Source organism: Lampris incognitus, chromosome 4, assembly GCF_029633865.1.
Source record: "Lampris incognitus isolate fLamInc1 chromosome 4, fLamInc1.hap2, whole genome shotgun sequence".
Taxonomy (NCBI): Eukaryota; Metazoa; Chordata; class Actinopteri; order Lampriformes; family Lampridae; genus Lampris; species Lampris incognitus.
This window is the reverse complement of record NC_079214.1, coordinates 51499616-51515227: the sequence shown is the minus strand read 5'-3', so window position 1 is coordinate 51515227 and position 15612 is coordinate 51499616. Positions and strand designations below refer to the sequence as shown.

The window sequence follows — 15612 nt, the reverse complement described above, 5'->3', positions numbered from 1 at the left end:
GCACTCGTCACAGCAGAAACATGTTCAATATAATGTAAAACAGAAGTAAAGTGTTTGTCAACCAACTAACACCTGCACAATTCCCTATGATTTCTGGCAGCTGAAAAGAGAGCATAACTCACAAGTGCAGCAGTAGCTTAGCAAGCATGCTGCAAAAAAAAAAGAAGAAAAATTGCTACCGCAGTGGCCACATTTCTAAAATATTAGGACAGTTATGCAGATAAATAATAAATCACAGTCTTTGTCAACATTAAAATCAGAACAAATCTAGACTTTGGGCACAAACACCATCACAGCATCATAACACAAGGTCATGCAACCACAATGATACAGTTTTAAAGTCTGTAATTTGATAGGGTGACTGGAAATTATCTATGAGGTTTTGCGGTAATGCAAAACTCTTGATATTTAGAAAGGTACGCCAGCAATCTAGTTCGTCTGTGTATCTTCAGCTCTAGTGATGTGAACAAAGTTTCCATTGCTCTTGCCTTTCTCCTCAACTTTTTAGATAAACTTTAACCATCTGGATGTTTGCAAAGAACAAATGACTATCAGTGTTCCCAGTCAGTGTGCCTGATAACATCACAACATTATTAACTTAACATTTTACAGTTTCCTAACAGCAGAGGAATATAAATTTCTAAAAACTGATTCAACCATGATCACGGCAGGCTAACAGTAAACCACAGCTGATAATGACTATACTTCACAGACAACTCATGTGCATGTTTGTGTGAAGCATGTGAATCCCACTAGATTGCTTTCCCACCTATAGCCCCGTTTCTCTGTGTGGAGCTTTATTCACTGATCTGGACACTCAATGGGAGGAGGGACATGGAATCAGTCCGGGTGTTTGTCAATCAGTTTTCTAGGACTTCTGATTGGATAGTGTGCCAGCGTGCTGTCTCCGTCTGGCCTCGACTGCACATGTCTTTCCAGTGTCCCTGCCCTTCCTCTGGTGCACTGCTGCCAATCAACACACGTCCCAGTACACTGTTCTTTGTGTAAAGGCGGCCCTGTTGTTGATCAAAAGGTCAGAGGTTATATTTGAATCAACAACAGGAAGAAAAAGATATTCTCCTATTCTCTAGGATACATTTAAATATAAATGTTACATTGCATTTCACTTTTATTTTTTCATGAGGCTACTGCCCGTTGACATTGTCTGAAAAAAAATCTTGAATGTGTGTGTGTGGGTGTGTGTGTGTGGGTGGGGGGGGCTTGACTGTGGGTCTTCTAGTTGAAGGACAGCCTCAGCTCTCTCAGCTCATATGTGCTATTTCTAAGTGCATACAATCTGAGGTGCTGATATTTTGCAGCAAGCTGCAAAAGGATCCTATCCAGGCCCACCACACACACATTTGCACACACACACATGCACGCACACACATCTTCCTGTAACTGTGGCGACCCTTCACTGACTACATTCATTCCCTAGTCCTAACCTTAACCATCATAACTACATGCCTAACCTAATCCTAATTCTAACCTTAACCCTAAACCCAAGTCCTAACCCCAAAATAGACCCTTTTCCTCATGGGGACCCATGTAATGTCCTCACAAGATCGATGGTTTCAGGTTTTGCCCCCATTGGGAGAGCAAAACCTGGTATACACACACACACACACACACACACACACACACACACACACACACACACACACACACACACACACACACACACACACACACACACACACACACACACACACACACACACACACACACACAGATGCCTATGACAATGCCGTGCTGCCTTAGGATTTAAAACATCAGACTTATGGTCGATGCACATTGGTTTTGAGTAGGAATTGTCACTTGTAATACACTGCTGTTCAACCTTGTGTGAAGCTGCTTACCTGCATTACAATGAACTCTAAGACCAAATGCAGCTGTGTGATGTCACCAGTTGGCAGGTCAAAGAGGAAGGGGGCATTCCAGACAGGGTTAGGGCCGCTAGCTCCTTTGGTCTCCTTGCTGCCAATCACTTTACCATCTTGACGCAGATTGATGAGGACATAATGGTCTATGGGGAAAATTAAATCAGTGATCATATCATCAATCAATCAATCTAATTTGTCCATCATCATGAAAAATGACAGAAGCAGATGAACATGAAAAGTGATAAAAGACCCTAGGCATAACAAGATATTCATTGTTGGGATCAGGAGTGGTAGGAGATGGTTGTAATACGCATGGCAGTATGACAGTGAGCATGTTTACATGCACACTAATAAACCGATCATTATCGGATTTATGGAGTTACCAGATTATTCAAGTGGTCATGTAAACAGCGTAATACGATATACTTTATCGGATAAAGGCCGTTATCGAATTATGAAAAATCCGATAAACATACCTAGCTTTCTGACCAATATTCTGTTTTATTCGGTGCATGTATACCGTTAATATGGTTTATTTCATTCTTTTACATCTGCGTATGTGTAAAAATGTAAGAAAAAATAAAAAACCCCGGATGTCAAAACACGAGCGGATGCAGTTAATCAAACATGATATCCTTCATCAGATCACACAGTTTCACAAATGCTCTCCGAGACATTCTGAAATTCTCTCTCCCCTCCTGATCTGAGAATTCCTTGAGCACCACTCTCTCCCCCCAGTCCTTACTCCTAACACGCATCCAGCAAGCACCAGTTGTAGGTAGGAGTGGAGGAAGACCTATGCTGCTTAGACCAATGGCAGATGCTTGCTGTATAAATGTTTCTCATCGTTTTCTGCTCACATGCAGAACGCGAAGAAGGAGAGCAGTATTTTGCATGTTTTGCATGTAAGGACAGCCGTGACCGACGGAGATGCCATGGCAAGCGACGCCATGTTAACAGGAAGTTTTGAAAATAAAAGTTTTACGTCATGTACTTGGAAAGAAATCCAACTATTGACTGAATCATGTAAACCCATTTTCTTCGGTTATCGCATTACTAAAGTGCCTGTAAACACGTCAAATTTGATTATTACCTGATTATTCCCAGTTGTCGGTTTATTGCGGTCATGTAAACATGCTCATTGACTCTCTGTTGAGGTGAAACCTTGCTTAACACTCTAACACTCAATCCCTTCTAAAGAACAACGTGGCTCCCTATCAGGTCTGTGAATGTTCTCATTCATCCAGGTCATGGTTATCCAAAGGAATTGAATCGAGTGCAACTGGACTTGGTATATATCCGTGAAGACATTTCGCCTCTCATCCAAGAGGCTTCACCAGTTCGTGACTAGCTTGGTCTAGTCAGAAAGGCACGAACTGATGAAGCCTCTTGGATGAGAGGCGAAATGTCTTCACTGATATATACCAAGTCCAGTTGCACTCGACTCAATTCCTTTGGATGGCTCCCTATCAGATTACTTTTCTGTACACTTGCAAAAAACAAATCATTCTGATCATTCTAATATGCATGTCTTTTTGATTGTGGTGGGGAAACCAGAGCACAGAGGAAACCCATGCAGACACGGGGAGAACATGCAAACTCCACACACAAAGGACCTGGGACGGCCTACGGTTCGAACCCAGCACCTTGTTGCTGTGAGGCAACAGTGCTAACAGCCCAGTGGTTAGCGCTGTTGCATGTGTATGTTTTAGCAAGCGGGGAGAAAGGTCAGTAGACACATAGGGTTTGTCATTATGACCGTGTGTGAGTAAAACCAGTTGACACAGAGCTATTTATTGTTTTCCAGTTTATCCAAATGAAGCTGCGAGACTGTTGACTGGCTATGAAAAGGAGACCCTACGTATCTAAGAGCCACAATTTTGTATGAATTGCTAGTATGTAAAATCAAACAGCTACTCTGACATTGGGTCATTTTCGGGAATGAAGAAAAGAATGTTTATTTTCTCATATGCACCTGTTTATCTTACCCGTTAACATCACACAGTAACATTTCAGTAAGGTTTCAGGGGCCCAAGGGGTGGGACACTACACACACATTAATGACCATTTAAAATGGCCAATTCACAACAAATTAATGAAAAACTATCAAGTAGCACTTGTTTTTACCCCGTCAACAGCAATTAGACAAATTTATTTTAATTTGTTGTTTCCTGACCCCTGCTCAGCATCATTAGAGCAGAGCTTTATTTCAGATGTGGTGAGACATGATAAGGAGAGGAGAGGAAATTACACCAGGCTGATCAGTACCTAATCTCATTATACCACAATCCCATCTGGGAGCCGGTCTCTTTGTCCGACTGAATGAAAGCGGAGACAAAGCTGAGCCTCATATGTGATACACAGTGCAGCATTTTGAAGCAATTCCCTGAGGTTTGTTTACTTATTTTCAGTTATACTGCTATACCTTCAAGCTGACTTTAAGCCCCACTGCCTTTGTGTTGCCAATCCCCATGTCTGCAATAGGCAATCTTTCCACATTTCTATTTTGGGAATCTAGTTGATGGTGTAATCCAGAGCCATTTGCAATGACAGCTGCAGAAAAAAAAGCTCAAATTCCTAATATCCATTTCTAATTCCTAATAATTCCTAATATCCATTTCTAAAGCGTGCAAGGGTCAGAGGCCTGACAATTTTCCAGTGAATCTGAAATGACTGTGAATGAGAGAGGTACCAGGAACAAACAAAGGAATAAGTGCTAAAGAGGGAAATTTGGGGGAGATAAAGCCAAAATTAGATGAAACAGAAGAGAAATGTATGGGGAAGGAGATATAGTTGAGCAGGGGAAGGATTATATGCAAGGTTGCGTCATTTTAATTGAAAGAAAGTTATTCAGGTTTTCTTTACTTAAGGAGAAGCTGGTCTGAAAGGACAATCAACAAGTAAAAAGATAATAATGCCTGTAATCACCAATTAGTTGTTGGTTGTTGACTGAAAATGAACGCGTTTACCTGCAGTGTCCAGGTAGCTAGCTCATAAAATCTACTTTGAGCTAAGTAATTTTATGCATCTTCGCATCCCTGTTCATTAATGTCCCAAAATTGTTGCTCAAGTTTACATGCCTTAGTGTCTAATCTTGGCTTGATCTGCAGTGCAGACGCAAAGGTTTTTGCCTTTTTCACAATTAATTTTGGGGCTTTTGACTGACAATCCTCCTTATTGTGTGTGGTATTCCATGTTTTCTGCCTTACCTGGCGCCCCTGGCATCCGTGTGAGTTTGGCCAGGTTCTCAGCCTTTCGGACCATCACCTTAATTCGCTGGGCTAGTGTCTGATACTGGAGCAGGATGAAGAGCTGACCCAAAGCGCGGGGGGCACAGACAAAACTCTTCCTGTGGCCCAGCGACTCCTGAGAACTCAGGCTCTGAGAGATGGGGAAAACACAATAGAGGATTAGTTGAGTGAGATGGAGTGAAGCTATAGGAACCAAAGTGTGTTTCATTAATTCCGCGATACGTAAATTGGCACGTTGTTGACATCTCCTGGTGGCAAGAGGTAATCTAAACATGAGTTTGAAATGAATATTGTAGCATTCACCGCTATTAGAAAACACACTTTGAAACTTACAGCTGACCATTGCCTTATTTACGGCTGTTGTAGGCCACAGCCGTACACACCGCCATTAAGCCCGACTCACAGGTTGTCTCTCTCTCCAAAAATCCGACCCGCTAACCCTTGACCTGGCAACAGTGTACCCCCTCCCCCTTCAAATCAAATCAAATCAAATCAATTTTATTTGTATAGCCCGATATCACAAATTACAAATTTGCCTCAGTGGGCTTAACAGCAACACAACATCCTGTCCTTAGACCTTCTTAACGGATAAGGAACAACTCCCTAATAAAACCCTTTAACAGGGAGGAAAAATAGGAAGAAACCTCAGGGAGAGCAACAGAGGAGGGATCTCTCTCCCAAGACGGACAGCGTGCAATGGATGTTGAATTCACGCAATTTACATAATACAACATTGAAATAAAATAACAGAATTATAATGGACTTATAAAATTTATGAAGAATATGATGCACAGGATGCCAAGCAGTGTCCAGACGCCATCGGAACAGTCCAGGACCCAAGCCACGCGACCAGCATCATCATGTAAAAAGAAAAAAATATGTGAGGAGAGGAAGGGCAGGCAACGTCCAAGTGGCGACCACCATCACTACGGAGACCTGGAGAACTGACTGCACGTGCACAAAAGGGGGACTCACATGACACCATTCAAACACAGAAAAAGAGAAAGGAGAAGACATCATTCAGAGAGAGAGAAAAGACATGTGAGAGAAGAGAACAGTTTGCAATAGTCATTAGTCCTGGAAATGCAAAACATCTCCTGCAACTATGTACAACTAACACTTATACCCCGTTGGTGAACCTGAACTTGCTACATTATATTATAAAATTAGGCTTGTAATGGTGTAATCATTAGTTACTGAAATACATGCTACTATTGCTCTATATTTCCATCTGGTTGTCCACAGAGTATTTTCCTGGCAGCTAATCAGTCAACATTACAGTAGAACAGCCTTCCAACATAGCTGGAAATAGAATTATTGCAACTTATTTTCTTAAGATGACAAACAAGATGTAGCAGCCATTGTGGTTTGTGTGCCGTCAGCTCACCAGTAAATAGTCGGCACTCTTTTAAAATATGAACCATGGACCAGAGCTAATGCAGGCAGTCTAAACTTCTTCAAACTACATCGCCACTTGTTCTATGCTTTTTTTTCCATAAATGCAAGGAAATATACAAAACAAGATAGGGGCTAAATGTACAAAAAAGAAAGAAAGTTCAGGCAATGGTGGAATGGTGGTAATGATGTTACATCAAATTCAAACACACACACACACACACACACACACACACACACATACACACACACACACACACACACACACACACACACACACACACACACACACACAAAGAATAATTGGGTAAACAGATGGAGAGCACAAGGAGCAGTTTAAGAGAAATTAAAAAAGCAAGGACCGAGATACAGAAGTTTTTGTTTTTTTCCATTCGTTTTTTTTTTTTAATATTTCAATGGCTTGAAGTAATTTATAAATGTATATGAAAACATGGCAAAAGAGCGAGGGCTGCCTTTCCACTTATAAGTATGTAAATGACATTTACCCAAACGAACCACAAGATTAATAGAATCCGAAATTTTTACTTCTAGATTATCCATGAAGCTTGTAACAGGTGTCTGAAATTCAGATTTGACCAGAAATGTAAAGCGCTTTGTGTGGCTGTTGCAGCTAGAAAAGCGCTATATAAAATTCAACTTAATTGATTGATTGACTGAAGTAGATTATGTCAATGTATGTAAATAAAGGTATGTTTACTCGTTTTAAAGACAACCAATTATGGATCTCAGACCAAAACAAATTAGCATAAGAACAATTAAAAAATAAAATGGTCAACGGTTTCAGCCTCAAAAGAACAGAAGATGCAAGGATCCACTTCAAATTTGAATTTCTTATGTACAAAATCATTAACAGGGTATATCGCTGAGACAATTTTGAAATGGGTTTCTTTGACTTTAGGAACAACAGGACATGACAGATAAAAAGAAAAGGACTTGGCGGACACTAGGAGCTATGCCTCTCACCCAGCAGGACTGTGAGCTGGGGGCGTGGTTTACGTCCCCGGGCTCTCTGGTGCAAGGGTGTTCCTGTTTCAGTTTGGTTTTGGGGCTGAGGAATAAAGTTCAAACTCCCCTTCGTCTCCTGTGTTTTTCCTCATCCTGCCACATTGGTGACCCCGAATTGAACATGTTTGGAGCAGAAGAGGAGTGTGAATCCACTTCGGCCACGCCGCCCCAACTCTCACAGCCGGCCGTTCTCGCCGCGGCTGTGAAACTCCCAGAGTTCTGGCAGAGCGACCCGGCCTCGTGGTTCCAGCATGTCGAGGCGCTGTTCCACCTATCTGGTCGTCGCTGCGCTGGACCAGCAGTCCACACCCCGTGCCATGCAGCTGTTGCGCGCCCCTCCGCAACACGATAAATACGTCGCCCTCAAACATCTTCTGCTCCGGAGGTACAGCCTATCTGCCGCAGAGAGGGCAGATAGAATCCTTTCACTATCCGGTTTGGGCGACGGGACGGCTGTGGATCTCATGGACAATATGCTGTCGCTGCTAGGCTCGGACGACGGTGGGTTCCTTTTCCCGCACGTTTTCCTGCGCCAGCTCCCGTCTCCTGTGCGCGCGGCTTTGGCTAACTCCCCGTGTCTGGCCGCTGGTGACTGCCGAGGTTTGGCTGAGGAGGCCGATCGGGTCCTGCTGGCTACCAGACGGTTCTCTGTGCAGAGTGCGGCATCGGAGCCTCTGCAGCCGGCGTCGGAGCCTCTGCAGCCGGCGTCGGAGGACGCGGACCCGGAAGTGGTGGCTGGAGTGACTGCCGGGAGGCGGCGCGGGAGAGGCCTCTGTTTCTTCCACCAGCGGTTCGGCGGCAAGGCGAGGCGCTGCGTCCCTCCGTGCACGTTTGAGGCGGCGGGAAACTCCAGGGCCAGCGCTCAGTAGCAGCTGTGGGCGCTGGCGGACGTAGTGAGCTGCTCTTCATTAAGGACACGATGTCAGGAAGACGGTTTCTGGTGGACTCAGACTCGCAAAAGAGCCTACTACCTCCTGCTAAGACAGACAGGAGGGCCGAAGGCGGCGGCCCACAGTTGAGTGCAGCTAACGGTTCGGCCATTGCGACGTTTGGCACAAGGTTGGTGACTGTTTGTTTCCACGGGCGCCATTTTGAGTGGGACTTAGTAGTCGCCGCCATTACTGTTCCTATTATCGGCGCGGATTTTCTGTGTGCTAATGGTCTGCTGGTTGATGTTGCAAACCTCCGTTTAATTGATGCTGTGTCTTTCGCCACTGTTCCGTGCGAGACAGGGGGAGCCGGGCCGTTAACACACGCTAACTTTTTAGCATTAGGGGATGTTTTTCAGCGTTTGCTGGCGGATTTTCCATCGGTGACTACGCCTGCCTTTTCCACCGCGGTTACTAAACACGGGGTACAACATTTCATTCCCACTCTGGGACCGCCAGTTTTTGCGCGCGCGCGGCGCCTCGACGCGGTAAAATTGGCTACAGCCAAGGAGGAGTTCGCCATCATGGAGCGTCTGGGTATAGTGAGGCGTTCCAACAGCCCGTGGGCCTCGCCGCTTCACATGGTGCCCAAGGCGGATGGGTCGTGGCGGCCTTGCGGCGACTTTCAAATTCCTGAACAATGTCACCGCCAATGACCGCTATCCCATCCCACACATACAGGACTTTTCCATACGCCTTGCAGGTACCACTATTTTCTCTAAGGTGGACCTGGTGCGCGGCTATCATCAGGTTCCCGTGCACGCAGAGAACGTGCCCAAGACCGCAGTGATCACCCCGTTTGGGCTTTTTGAGTTCATGCGCATGCCTTTTGGCTTGAAGGGGGCAGCGCAAACCTTTCAGAGGCTGATGGACTCGGTGTTGCGTGACCTTGCTTTCGTGTTCGTTTATCTCGACGACATATTAGTGGCCAGTCCGTCAGCTGAAGAGCACCTGGCGCACCTGAAACAGGTTTTCCGTCGTCTGGACGAACAAGGCCTGATAGTCAGCTTGGACTGCCGGTGATTGACTTCTTGGGTCACCGCATTTCGCCGCAAGGCGCGGTCCCGTTGCCTTCTAAGGTGCAAGCGGTGGCGGAATTTCCCCACCCAGTCTCTGTTAGGGCATTGCAGGAATTCTTGGGCATGGTGAATTTCTATAACCGTTTCCTCCCTCGCGCTGCCCACCTCCTTCAGCCACTTTACGAAGCCCTGCTGCTTAAGAAGGCTAACGACCCTGTCGACTGGACTCCCGAACGGGTCCGGGCCTTTGACGGAGCTAAGTGCGCCCTGGCTAACGCTGCCCTCCTCGCCCATCCCACACCCACGGCGTCCATAGCTTTAACAACCGATGCGTCTGACATAGCCGTGGGGGCTGTGGTTGAACAGCGTGTGGCGAATGCGTGGCAGCCACTCGCATTTTTTAGCCGCAAACTGCGAGATAGCGAGCGCAAGCACAGCGTTTTTGACCGGGAGTTGCTGGCACTGCACCTTGCAACGCGTAATTCCCGCTTCCTGCTGGAGGGTTGCTCATTCACGGCTTATGTGGGTCATAAACCGCTGACTTTCACCATGTCCAAGGTGACTGAGCCGTGGTCTGATCGTCAGCAGCGCCACCTGGCGGCCATCTCCGAGTTCACAACGGACATTCAGCATGTGACTGGGAAGTCCAACCCTGTTGCTGATTGTCTGTCGCGTGTGCTTGTGTGTCCTGTGCACCTCGGTGTGGATTTCTCCGCTATGGCTGCCCACCCTGTTGCTGATTGTCTGTCGCGTGTGCTTGTGTGTCCTGTGCACCTCGGTGTGGATTTCTCCGCTATGGCTGCCCACCAGCCCAACGACCCGGACGTCCTTGCCCTTAGGTCAACGCGTACCGGCCTCAAGCTAGAGGATGCTGTGATGCAGGAAGGCAGTCCTGCCCTCTTCTGCGATGTCTCCACCAGCCGTCCCCGCCCCGTTGTTCCAGTGGCCTGGTGTCGTCGAGTTTTCAAATCGATTCACTCCCTCTCGCACCCTGGAGTTCGGGCGTCGGTGAAGTTGGTCGGTTCCAAGTTCATCTGGCCTGGCCTCCGCAAGGACGTCAAGGGGTGGGCGGCTGCATGTGTGGCGTGCCAGCGCGCTAAGTTCCACCAGCACACTAAGTCGCCCCTCGAACCGTTTCCGATCCCGGCCAGACGTTTCGACCATGTGCATGTGGACCTGGTGGGCCCTCTACCTTCTTCACAGGGTTTTACGCACCTGCTCACAATGGTAGATGGGACCACCAGGTGGCCAGAGGCTGTCCCTCTGTCCTCCATAACATCCTCGGACGTTGCACGCGCGTTTCTTTTCTCCTGGGTCACCCGTTTCGGCACTCCGTCAGATATCACCTCAGACAGGGGCCCCCAGTTCGTGTCAGAGCTCTGGTCGGCACTTGCGCGATCCTTAGGTGTGCAGGTACACCGCACTACCACTTACCACTCTCAGGCTAACAGCTTGTGTTAACGTTTTCACCGGTCGCTCAAGGCCCCGCTGCGCTCTCGGATGGTAACTGGGTGGATCGTTTACCTTTGGTTATGCTCGGATTGCGTTCGGCTCCTAAGGAGAACCTCGACGCTTCGCTCGCTGAACTGGTGCTCGGTCAGCCGCTCCGCGTCCCAGGGGAATTTTTGCCTGGGAGTTCCGATTCTCGACCCCGTCCGGCCGTTTATCCTTTTTTGTCCGACAGCACTCGGGTTCCAGGCCCCGTTCACCACTGTTTTCCTCGGTCGTTCGTGCCTGCGGAGCTCGTGTCGGCTCGTTTTGTTTTTGTACGGCATGATGCTCACCGCTCGCCCCTCCAACCCCCATACGATGGCCCATTTTGGGTTATTGAGACGGGTCCTAAGGGTTTTGTGCTAGATATGGGTGGGCGTAGGGAGCGTGTCACGCTTGATAGGCTTAAACCGGCGCACAGCGTGGCAGACGAAGTTGTGTTTCCGGACCCAGGTTCCCAGTCGGGGTCATCCTCTTTCCAGGACACCGGCAGTGTCTTCACAGGTTCAGCGTTCTGCTTCTCAGCCGGCATTGGACTGTGTTTCACCTACTCTTTCGGCTGAGGGATGGCGCAGCCGTTATGGCAGGCTGCTTAAGCCTCCAGTGAGAAACTGATTTTCTTTCCAGGAGTCCCTTCTGGGTGTTCGGGGGGAGGCTGGGTGGCGGACACTAGGGGCTATGCCTCTCACCCAGCAGGGCTGTGAGCTGGGGGCGTGGTTTATGTTCCCGGGCTCTCTGGTGCAAGGTTGTTCCTGTTTCAATTTGGTTTTGGAGCTGAGAAATAAAGTTCAAACTCGCCTTCGTCTCCCGTGTTTTTCCTCATCCTGCCACAACCTCTACATTATCATGTACAGAGCAAGAGTTTAAGTCCCCAAATGTTTCTGTTTAAAAACCAGATTAACTGTTTTGTTATTACATTTTTTATCCATCAAATTTATATCACCAACTCTTACAGAAGGCAAGGAAGTGAAATCAAAGAAAACTGCATACTGCTGTGTATCAACTGAAGTAAGGGAATGGGAATTGCTTTGCAGGTTTTATCGTAACCTTTACTTGTAATAGTAATTTTATACTTTCTGGTAAATTCTTCAAAAGATACCAGATGACAGGTGAATTCAATAAATCATAAACAAATAATAAACCATTGTCATACTAATCAGCCTTAAAAATTGATTTTATATTTATGGTAATAACACTGTTGTTCAACAAAAGAGAACTGTGTGGTGAAAAATTGCAGGTAAATAAAATTTTCCCAAAAAGTAGTGCTTGTTTGTGGAAGTTGGACAGCTTTACAGAAATTTTAGACACCTCAAAATCACATTTCATTAAGAAGTCAATCCCTGCGACCTTGTTAAATAATTTGTTAGGAATATGGTACCACATAGAATGAGATCGAGAAATATATTATTTTAACCACTTGACTCTAAAAGCCACAATAACAGATTCCAGATCAACGGCTCTTAAACCACCATTAACCTGACTAATTGTGATTTACGCAAATAATGAGTGTTGCTCTACCATATGAACTTAAATATTATGCAGTTAGGTGATGTAATTAATTTTGAAGAAGTGTAAAAAGAGTGGCATGGGTAGATAAGCCTTAAAAACCTTCTGTTTTGGACAGAATGATTCGACCCAATATAGATAAGTCTCATGTGAGCCAATGATTTAAATATTTTAGAATGGCTTTCACTCTGGGAATAACATTCAACACTTATCTGTTCTGCAAGTTTTTTGTTGTTACTAAACCAAGGTATTATAACCTCATCTTTAACTGGGATATTGGCTATAGCACTTAGATCACAGCTGTGAACAGCCAAAAGTTCAAATTTCTTAAGGTTTAAGGTCAGAACAGATGCTTTAGAGAGAAGACTTATCAACTGCTTTTGAAACCATAGCTTTGTTTTTAGAAACAGTGCTGTATCATCCGCAAATTGACTAATTATGAATTATTTCCCCAGTATTTCAATACCTTGCATGTCTGAGGGTTTTTTTGTAAAGTGTATCACAATCAATTCTGCAGCTAAAATAAATAATAAGGGACTAATCGGACACCCCTGTCCAATTCCCCATTTAACAGGGAACCTCATTGAAAAACCATGGCTGAGAGATAGATACACTACTGTTTATGTCATTTTTAAGTATCTGAATAGCATTACAAAAGTTAGTACCAAAACCAAACGTTTCCAATGCTTTAAACAAGAAGGGGTGTTCCACAGTATTAAAAGCTTTAAAAAAAAATCCAAGACTAAAATTAAACTATCATATGGGATCAATGACTTGTGATCAAGCAAATCTAAAACGAATCTAATATGTCTACATTTGATAAATGCGGTATTTCATCAATTAGCTTACTTAGACCTTTCTTAAGTCTGTTGGCGTAAACATGGGCTAAAAACTTGTAATCTCCACAAAAAAGTGTAATAGGCCTCCAATTGTCCAAAGATAACCTGTCTTTGTTTGGTTTTGGTATAAGCATGATTATACCTTGTTTCATAGTTGGTGACAAAACACAATTTTCTATACTCTTTGAAAACTTCATAAATCAGGTCTCTAATTTCAGACCAAAAGTGTTGGTAAAGTTCTGTTGTGAGGCTATCTGGGCCCGGAGACTTTCAAATAGTCATCTGTGAATTGGCAGTGTCCAACTCTGTTATAGAAGTTTCAGCTTCTGTTAGAGCTTTAAAATCCTCATCTATTTTTGGAATCCAGTCTTTTAGCAAACCCAGGGGGGAAAAAAGAAGAGCCTCTCGTTTAGACTACTTAGAACTTTTAAGATTCTTATAAAATTTAAATATGTGATCATGAATCATATCCTGATCTTCACTCAAATAAATATTAACATAGAGTTTGTTTATAACTTTTTTTGGCCCGTCTATTTTTTTCCTTATTAAAAAAATATGATGAATTATTTTTGCCATCCTCGATCCATCTTGCTCTTGAGCAGATGAATACACCGTTTGCCTTTTCTGTGTAAAGGTAATCTAATTTCGACTGAAATTGAAGGAGTTCGAGATTATTCTCATCATTCAGACAAGTTACGCTACACAGGTGTTTTCTTTTAAATAGGCCAATTTTTTACCTTCTTGAATACCAGCTCTCTGAACATTGTATTTGAACCACTCCCATTTATTCATGGGGGATGTCACCCTGTAATCTGACCTCACTGATCAAGGATAAGCTCTTGATACAAAAAGAATTGTTTTTCAATGAATTGCTGTTGAATTTCCAGTGGAACATCCTAGGTTGTGGTGAAATGTCATTGGTTGAAATAGAGAGACTGACAACACAATTGTCAGTAAGGGGAGAAGGACAGATATCACAGTCAGAGGAGAGTTTGACTAACTTGCTTGTTATTTACCAAAAATCTAATCTAGAGCGTTGAGTCCGTCCTGTATTGTTACTCCATGTGTATTGCTTTTTTCTGAATCAAATTTGTGCCATATATCAACAAGATCAAGTGATTTGGAAAAATCAGATATCAAGGGATTAAAAGAGTGAGTGCTGAATTGAGTAGGCACTCTTGCCATTCGCCTGGGACCACATTAAAGTCACCTGGGACTGGGGTCCGCGGTGGTGTAGCGGTCTAAGCATCGGCTTTGTGTCGATGCAGTTGCCGACTGGGGTTCGCGCCCCGGTCTCGTCAGATCCTACTATGGCCGGACTCGATGAAGCAGCAATCATTGGCAACGCTGTCTTCGGGAGGGGGGCGGAGTCGGCTTGTGTTCGTCACGTGAATGCGTCTCTGTGTGTGTCGGAAAAAACAGTGGTTCGGCCTGGAGTCGCCTTGTCACGAAAGTGGGGAGGCGGTCTCCTTCGAGACTGCCGGCCGGAGAGATGCAGTTGGCGAACGCATGCTGTACGAGGGTGGGTGTTTGAATTAAAATAGGGATCGATTGGCCACTAAATTGGGAGAAAAAGGGGAAAAATCAGAAATAAATTTAAAAGAAAAAAAAAGTCACCTGTGAAAATAGCTTTGTCTGTTGAGCATACATTCTTCCAATCATCAATCATGGTACCTAAATTATAAATCAACCTCTTATTTTTGGCCCGACTATTAAAACCATATATATATACACACACACCTATATATATATATATATATATATATATATATATATATATATATATATATATATATAGGTGTGTGTGTGTGTGGCACTGACAGTTGTACTGATGAAAAGACAGGAGGCGGAGCTGGAGGTGGCAGAGTTGTTGAAGATGCTAAGATTTTCAATGGAAGTGACCAAGGACAGGATTAGGAACGGTTATATTAGAAGGGCTGCTCAAGTTGGATGGTTTGGAGACAAAACAAGAGAGACAAGATTGAGATGGCTTGGACATGTGTGGAGGAGAGATGCTGGGTATATTGGGAGAAGGATGCTGAATATGGAGCTGCCAGGGAAGAGGAGAAGAGGAAAGCCAAAGAGGAGGTTTATGGATGTAGTGAGCGAAGAAATGCCAGGTGGCTGGTGTGACAGAGGAAGATGCAGAAGACAGGAAGAAATGGAAACGGATGATCCGCCGTGGCGACCCCTAACGGGAGCAGCCGAAAGTAGTAGTAGATTTTACACACACACACACACACACACACACACACACACACACACACACACAC

The 15612-nt window shown here is 44.9% G+C and overlaps 1 protein-coding gene across 1 annotated transcript in view; it reads right to left on the bottom strand.

Moving 5' to 3' along the window:
• Positions 1 to 860: 860 nt before the first annotated feature.
• Positions 861 to 15612, bottom strand: part of LOC130112065 (synaptotagmin-4) — a 32629-nt gene continuing 17877 nt past the window's right edge. Inside the window, exons 3-5 of the mRNA XM_056279367.1 lie at positions 5093 to 5264; positions 1860 to 2026; positions 861 to 1016 (exon numbers count right to left, since the gene is read on the bottom strand). Coding sequence (XP_056135342.1) covers positions 861 to 1016; positions 1860 to 2026; positions 5093 to 5264 — 495 coding nt within the window. The remainder of the gene's footprint in view (positions 1017 to 1859; positions 2027 to 5092; positions 5265 to 15612) is intronic.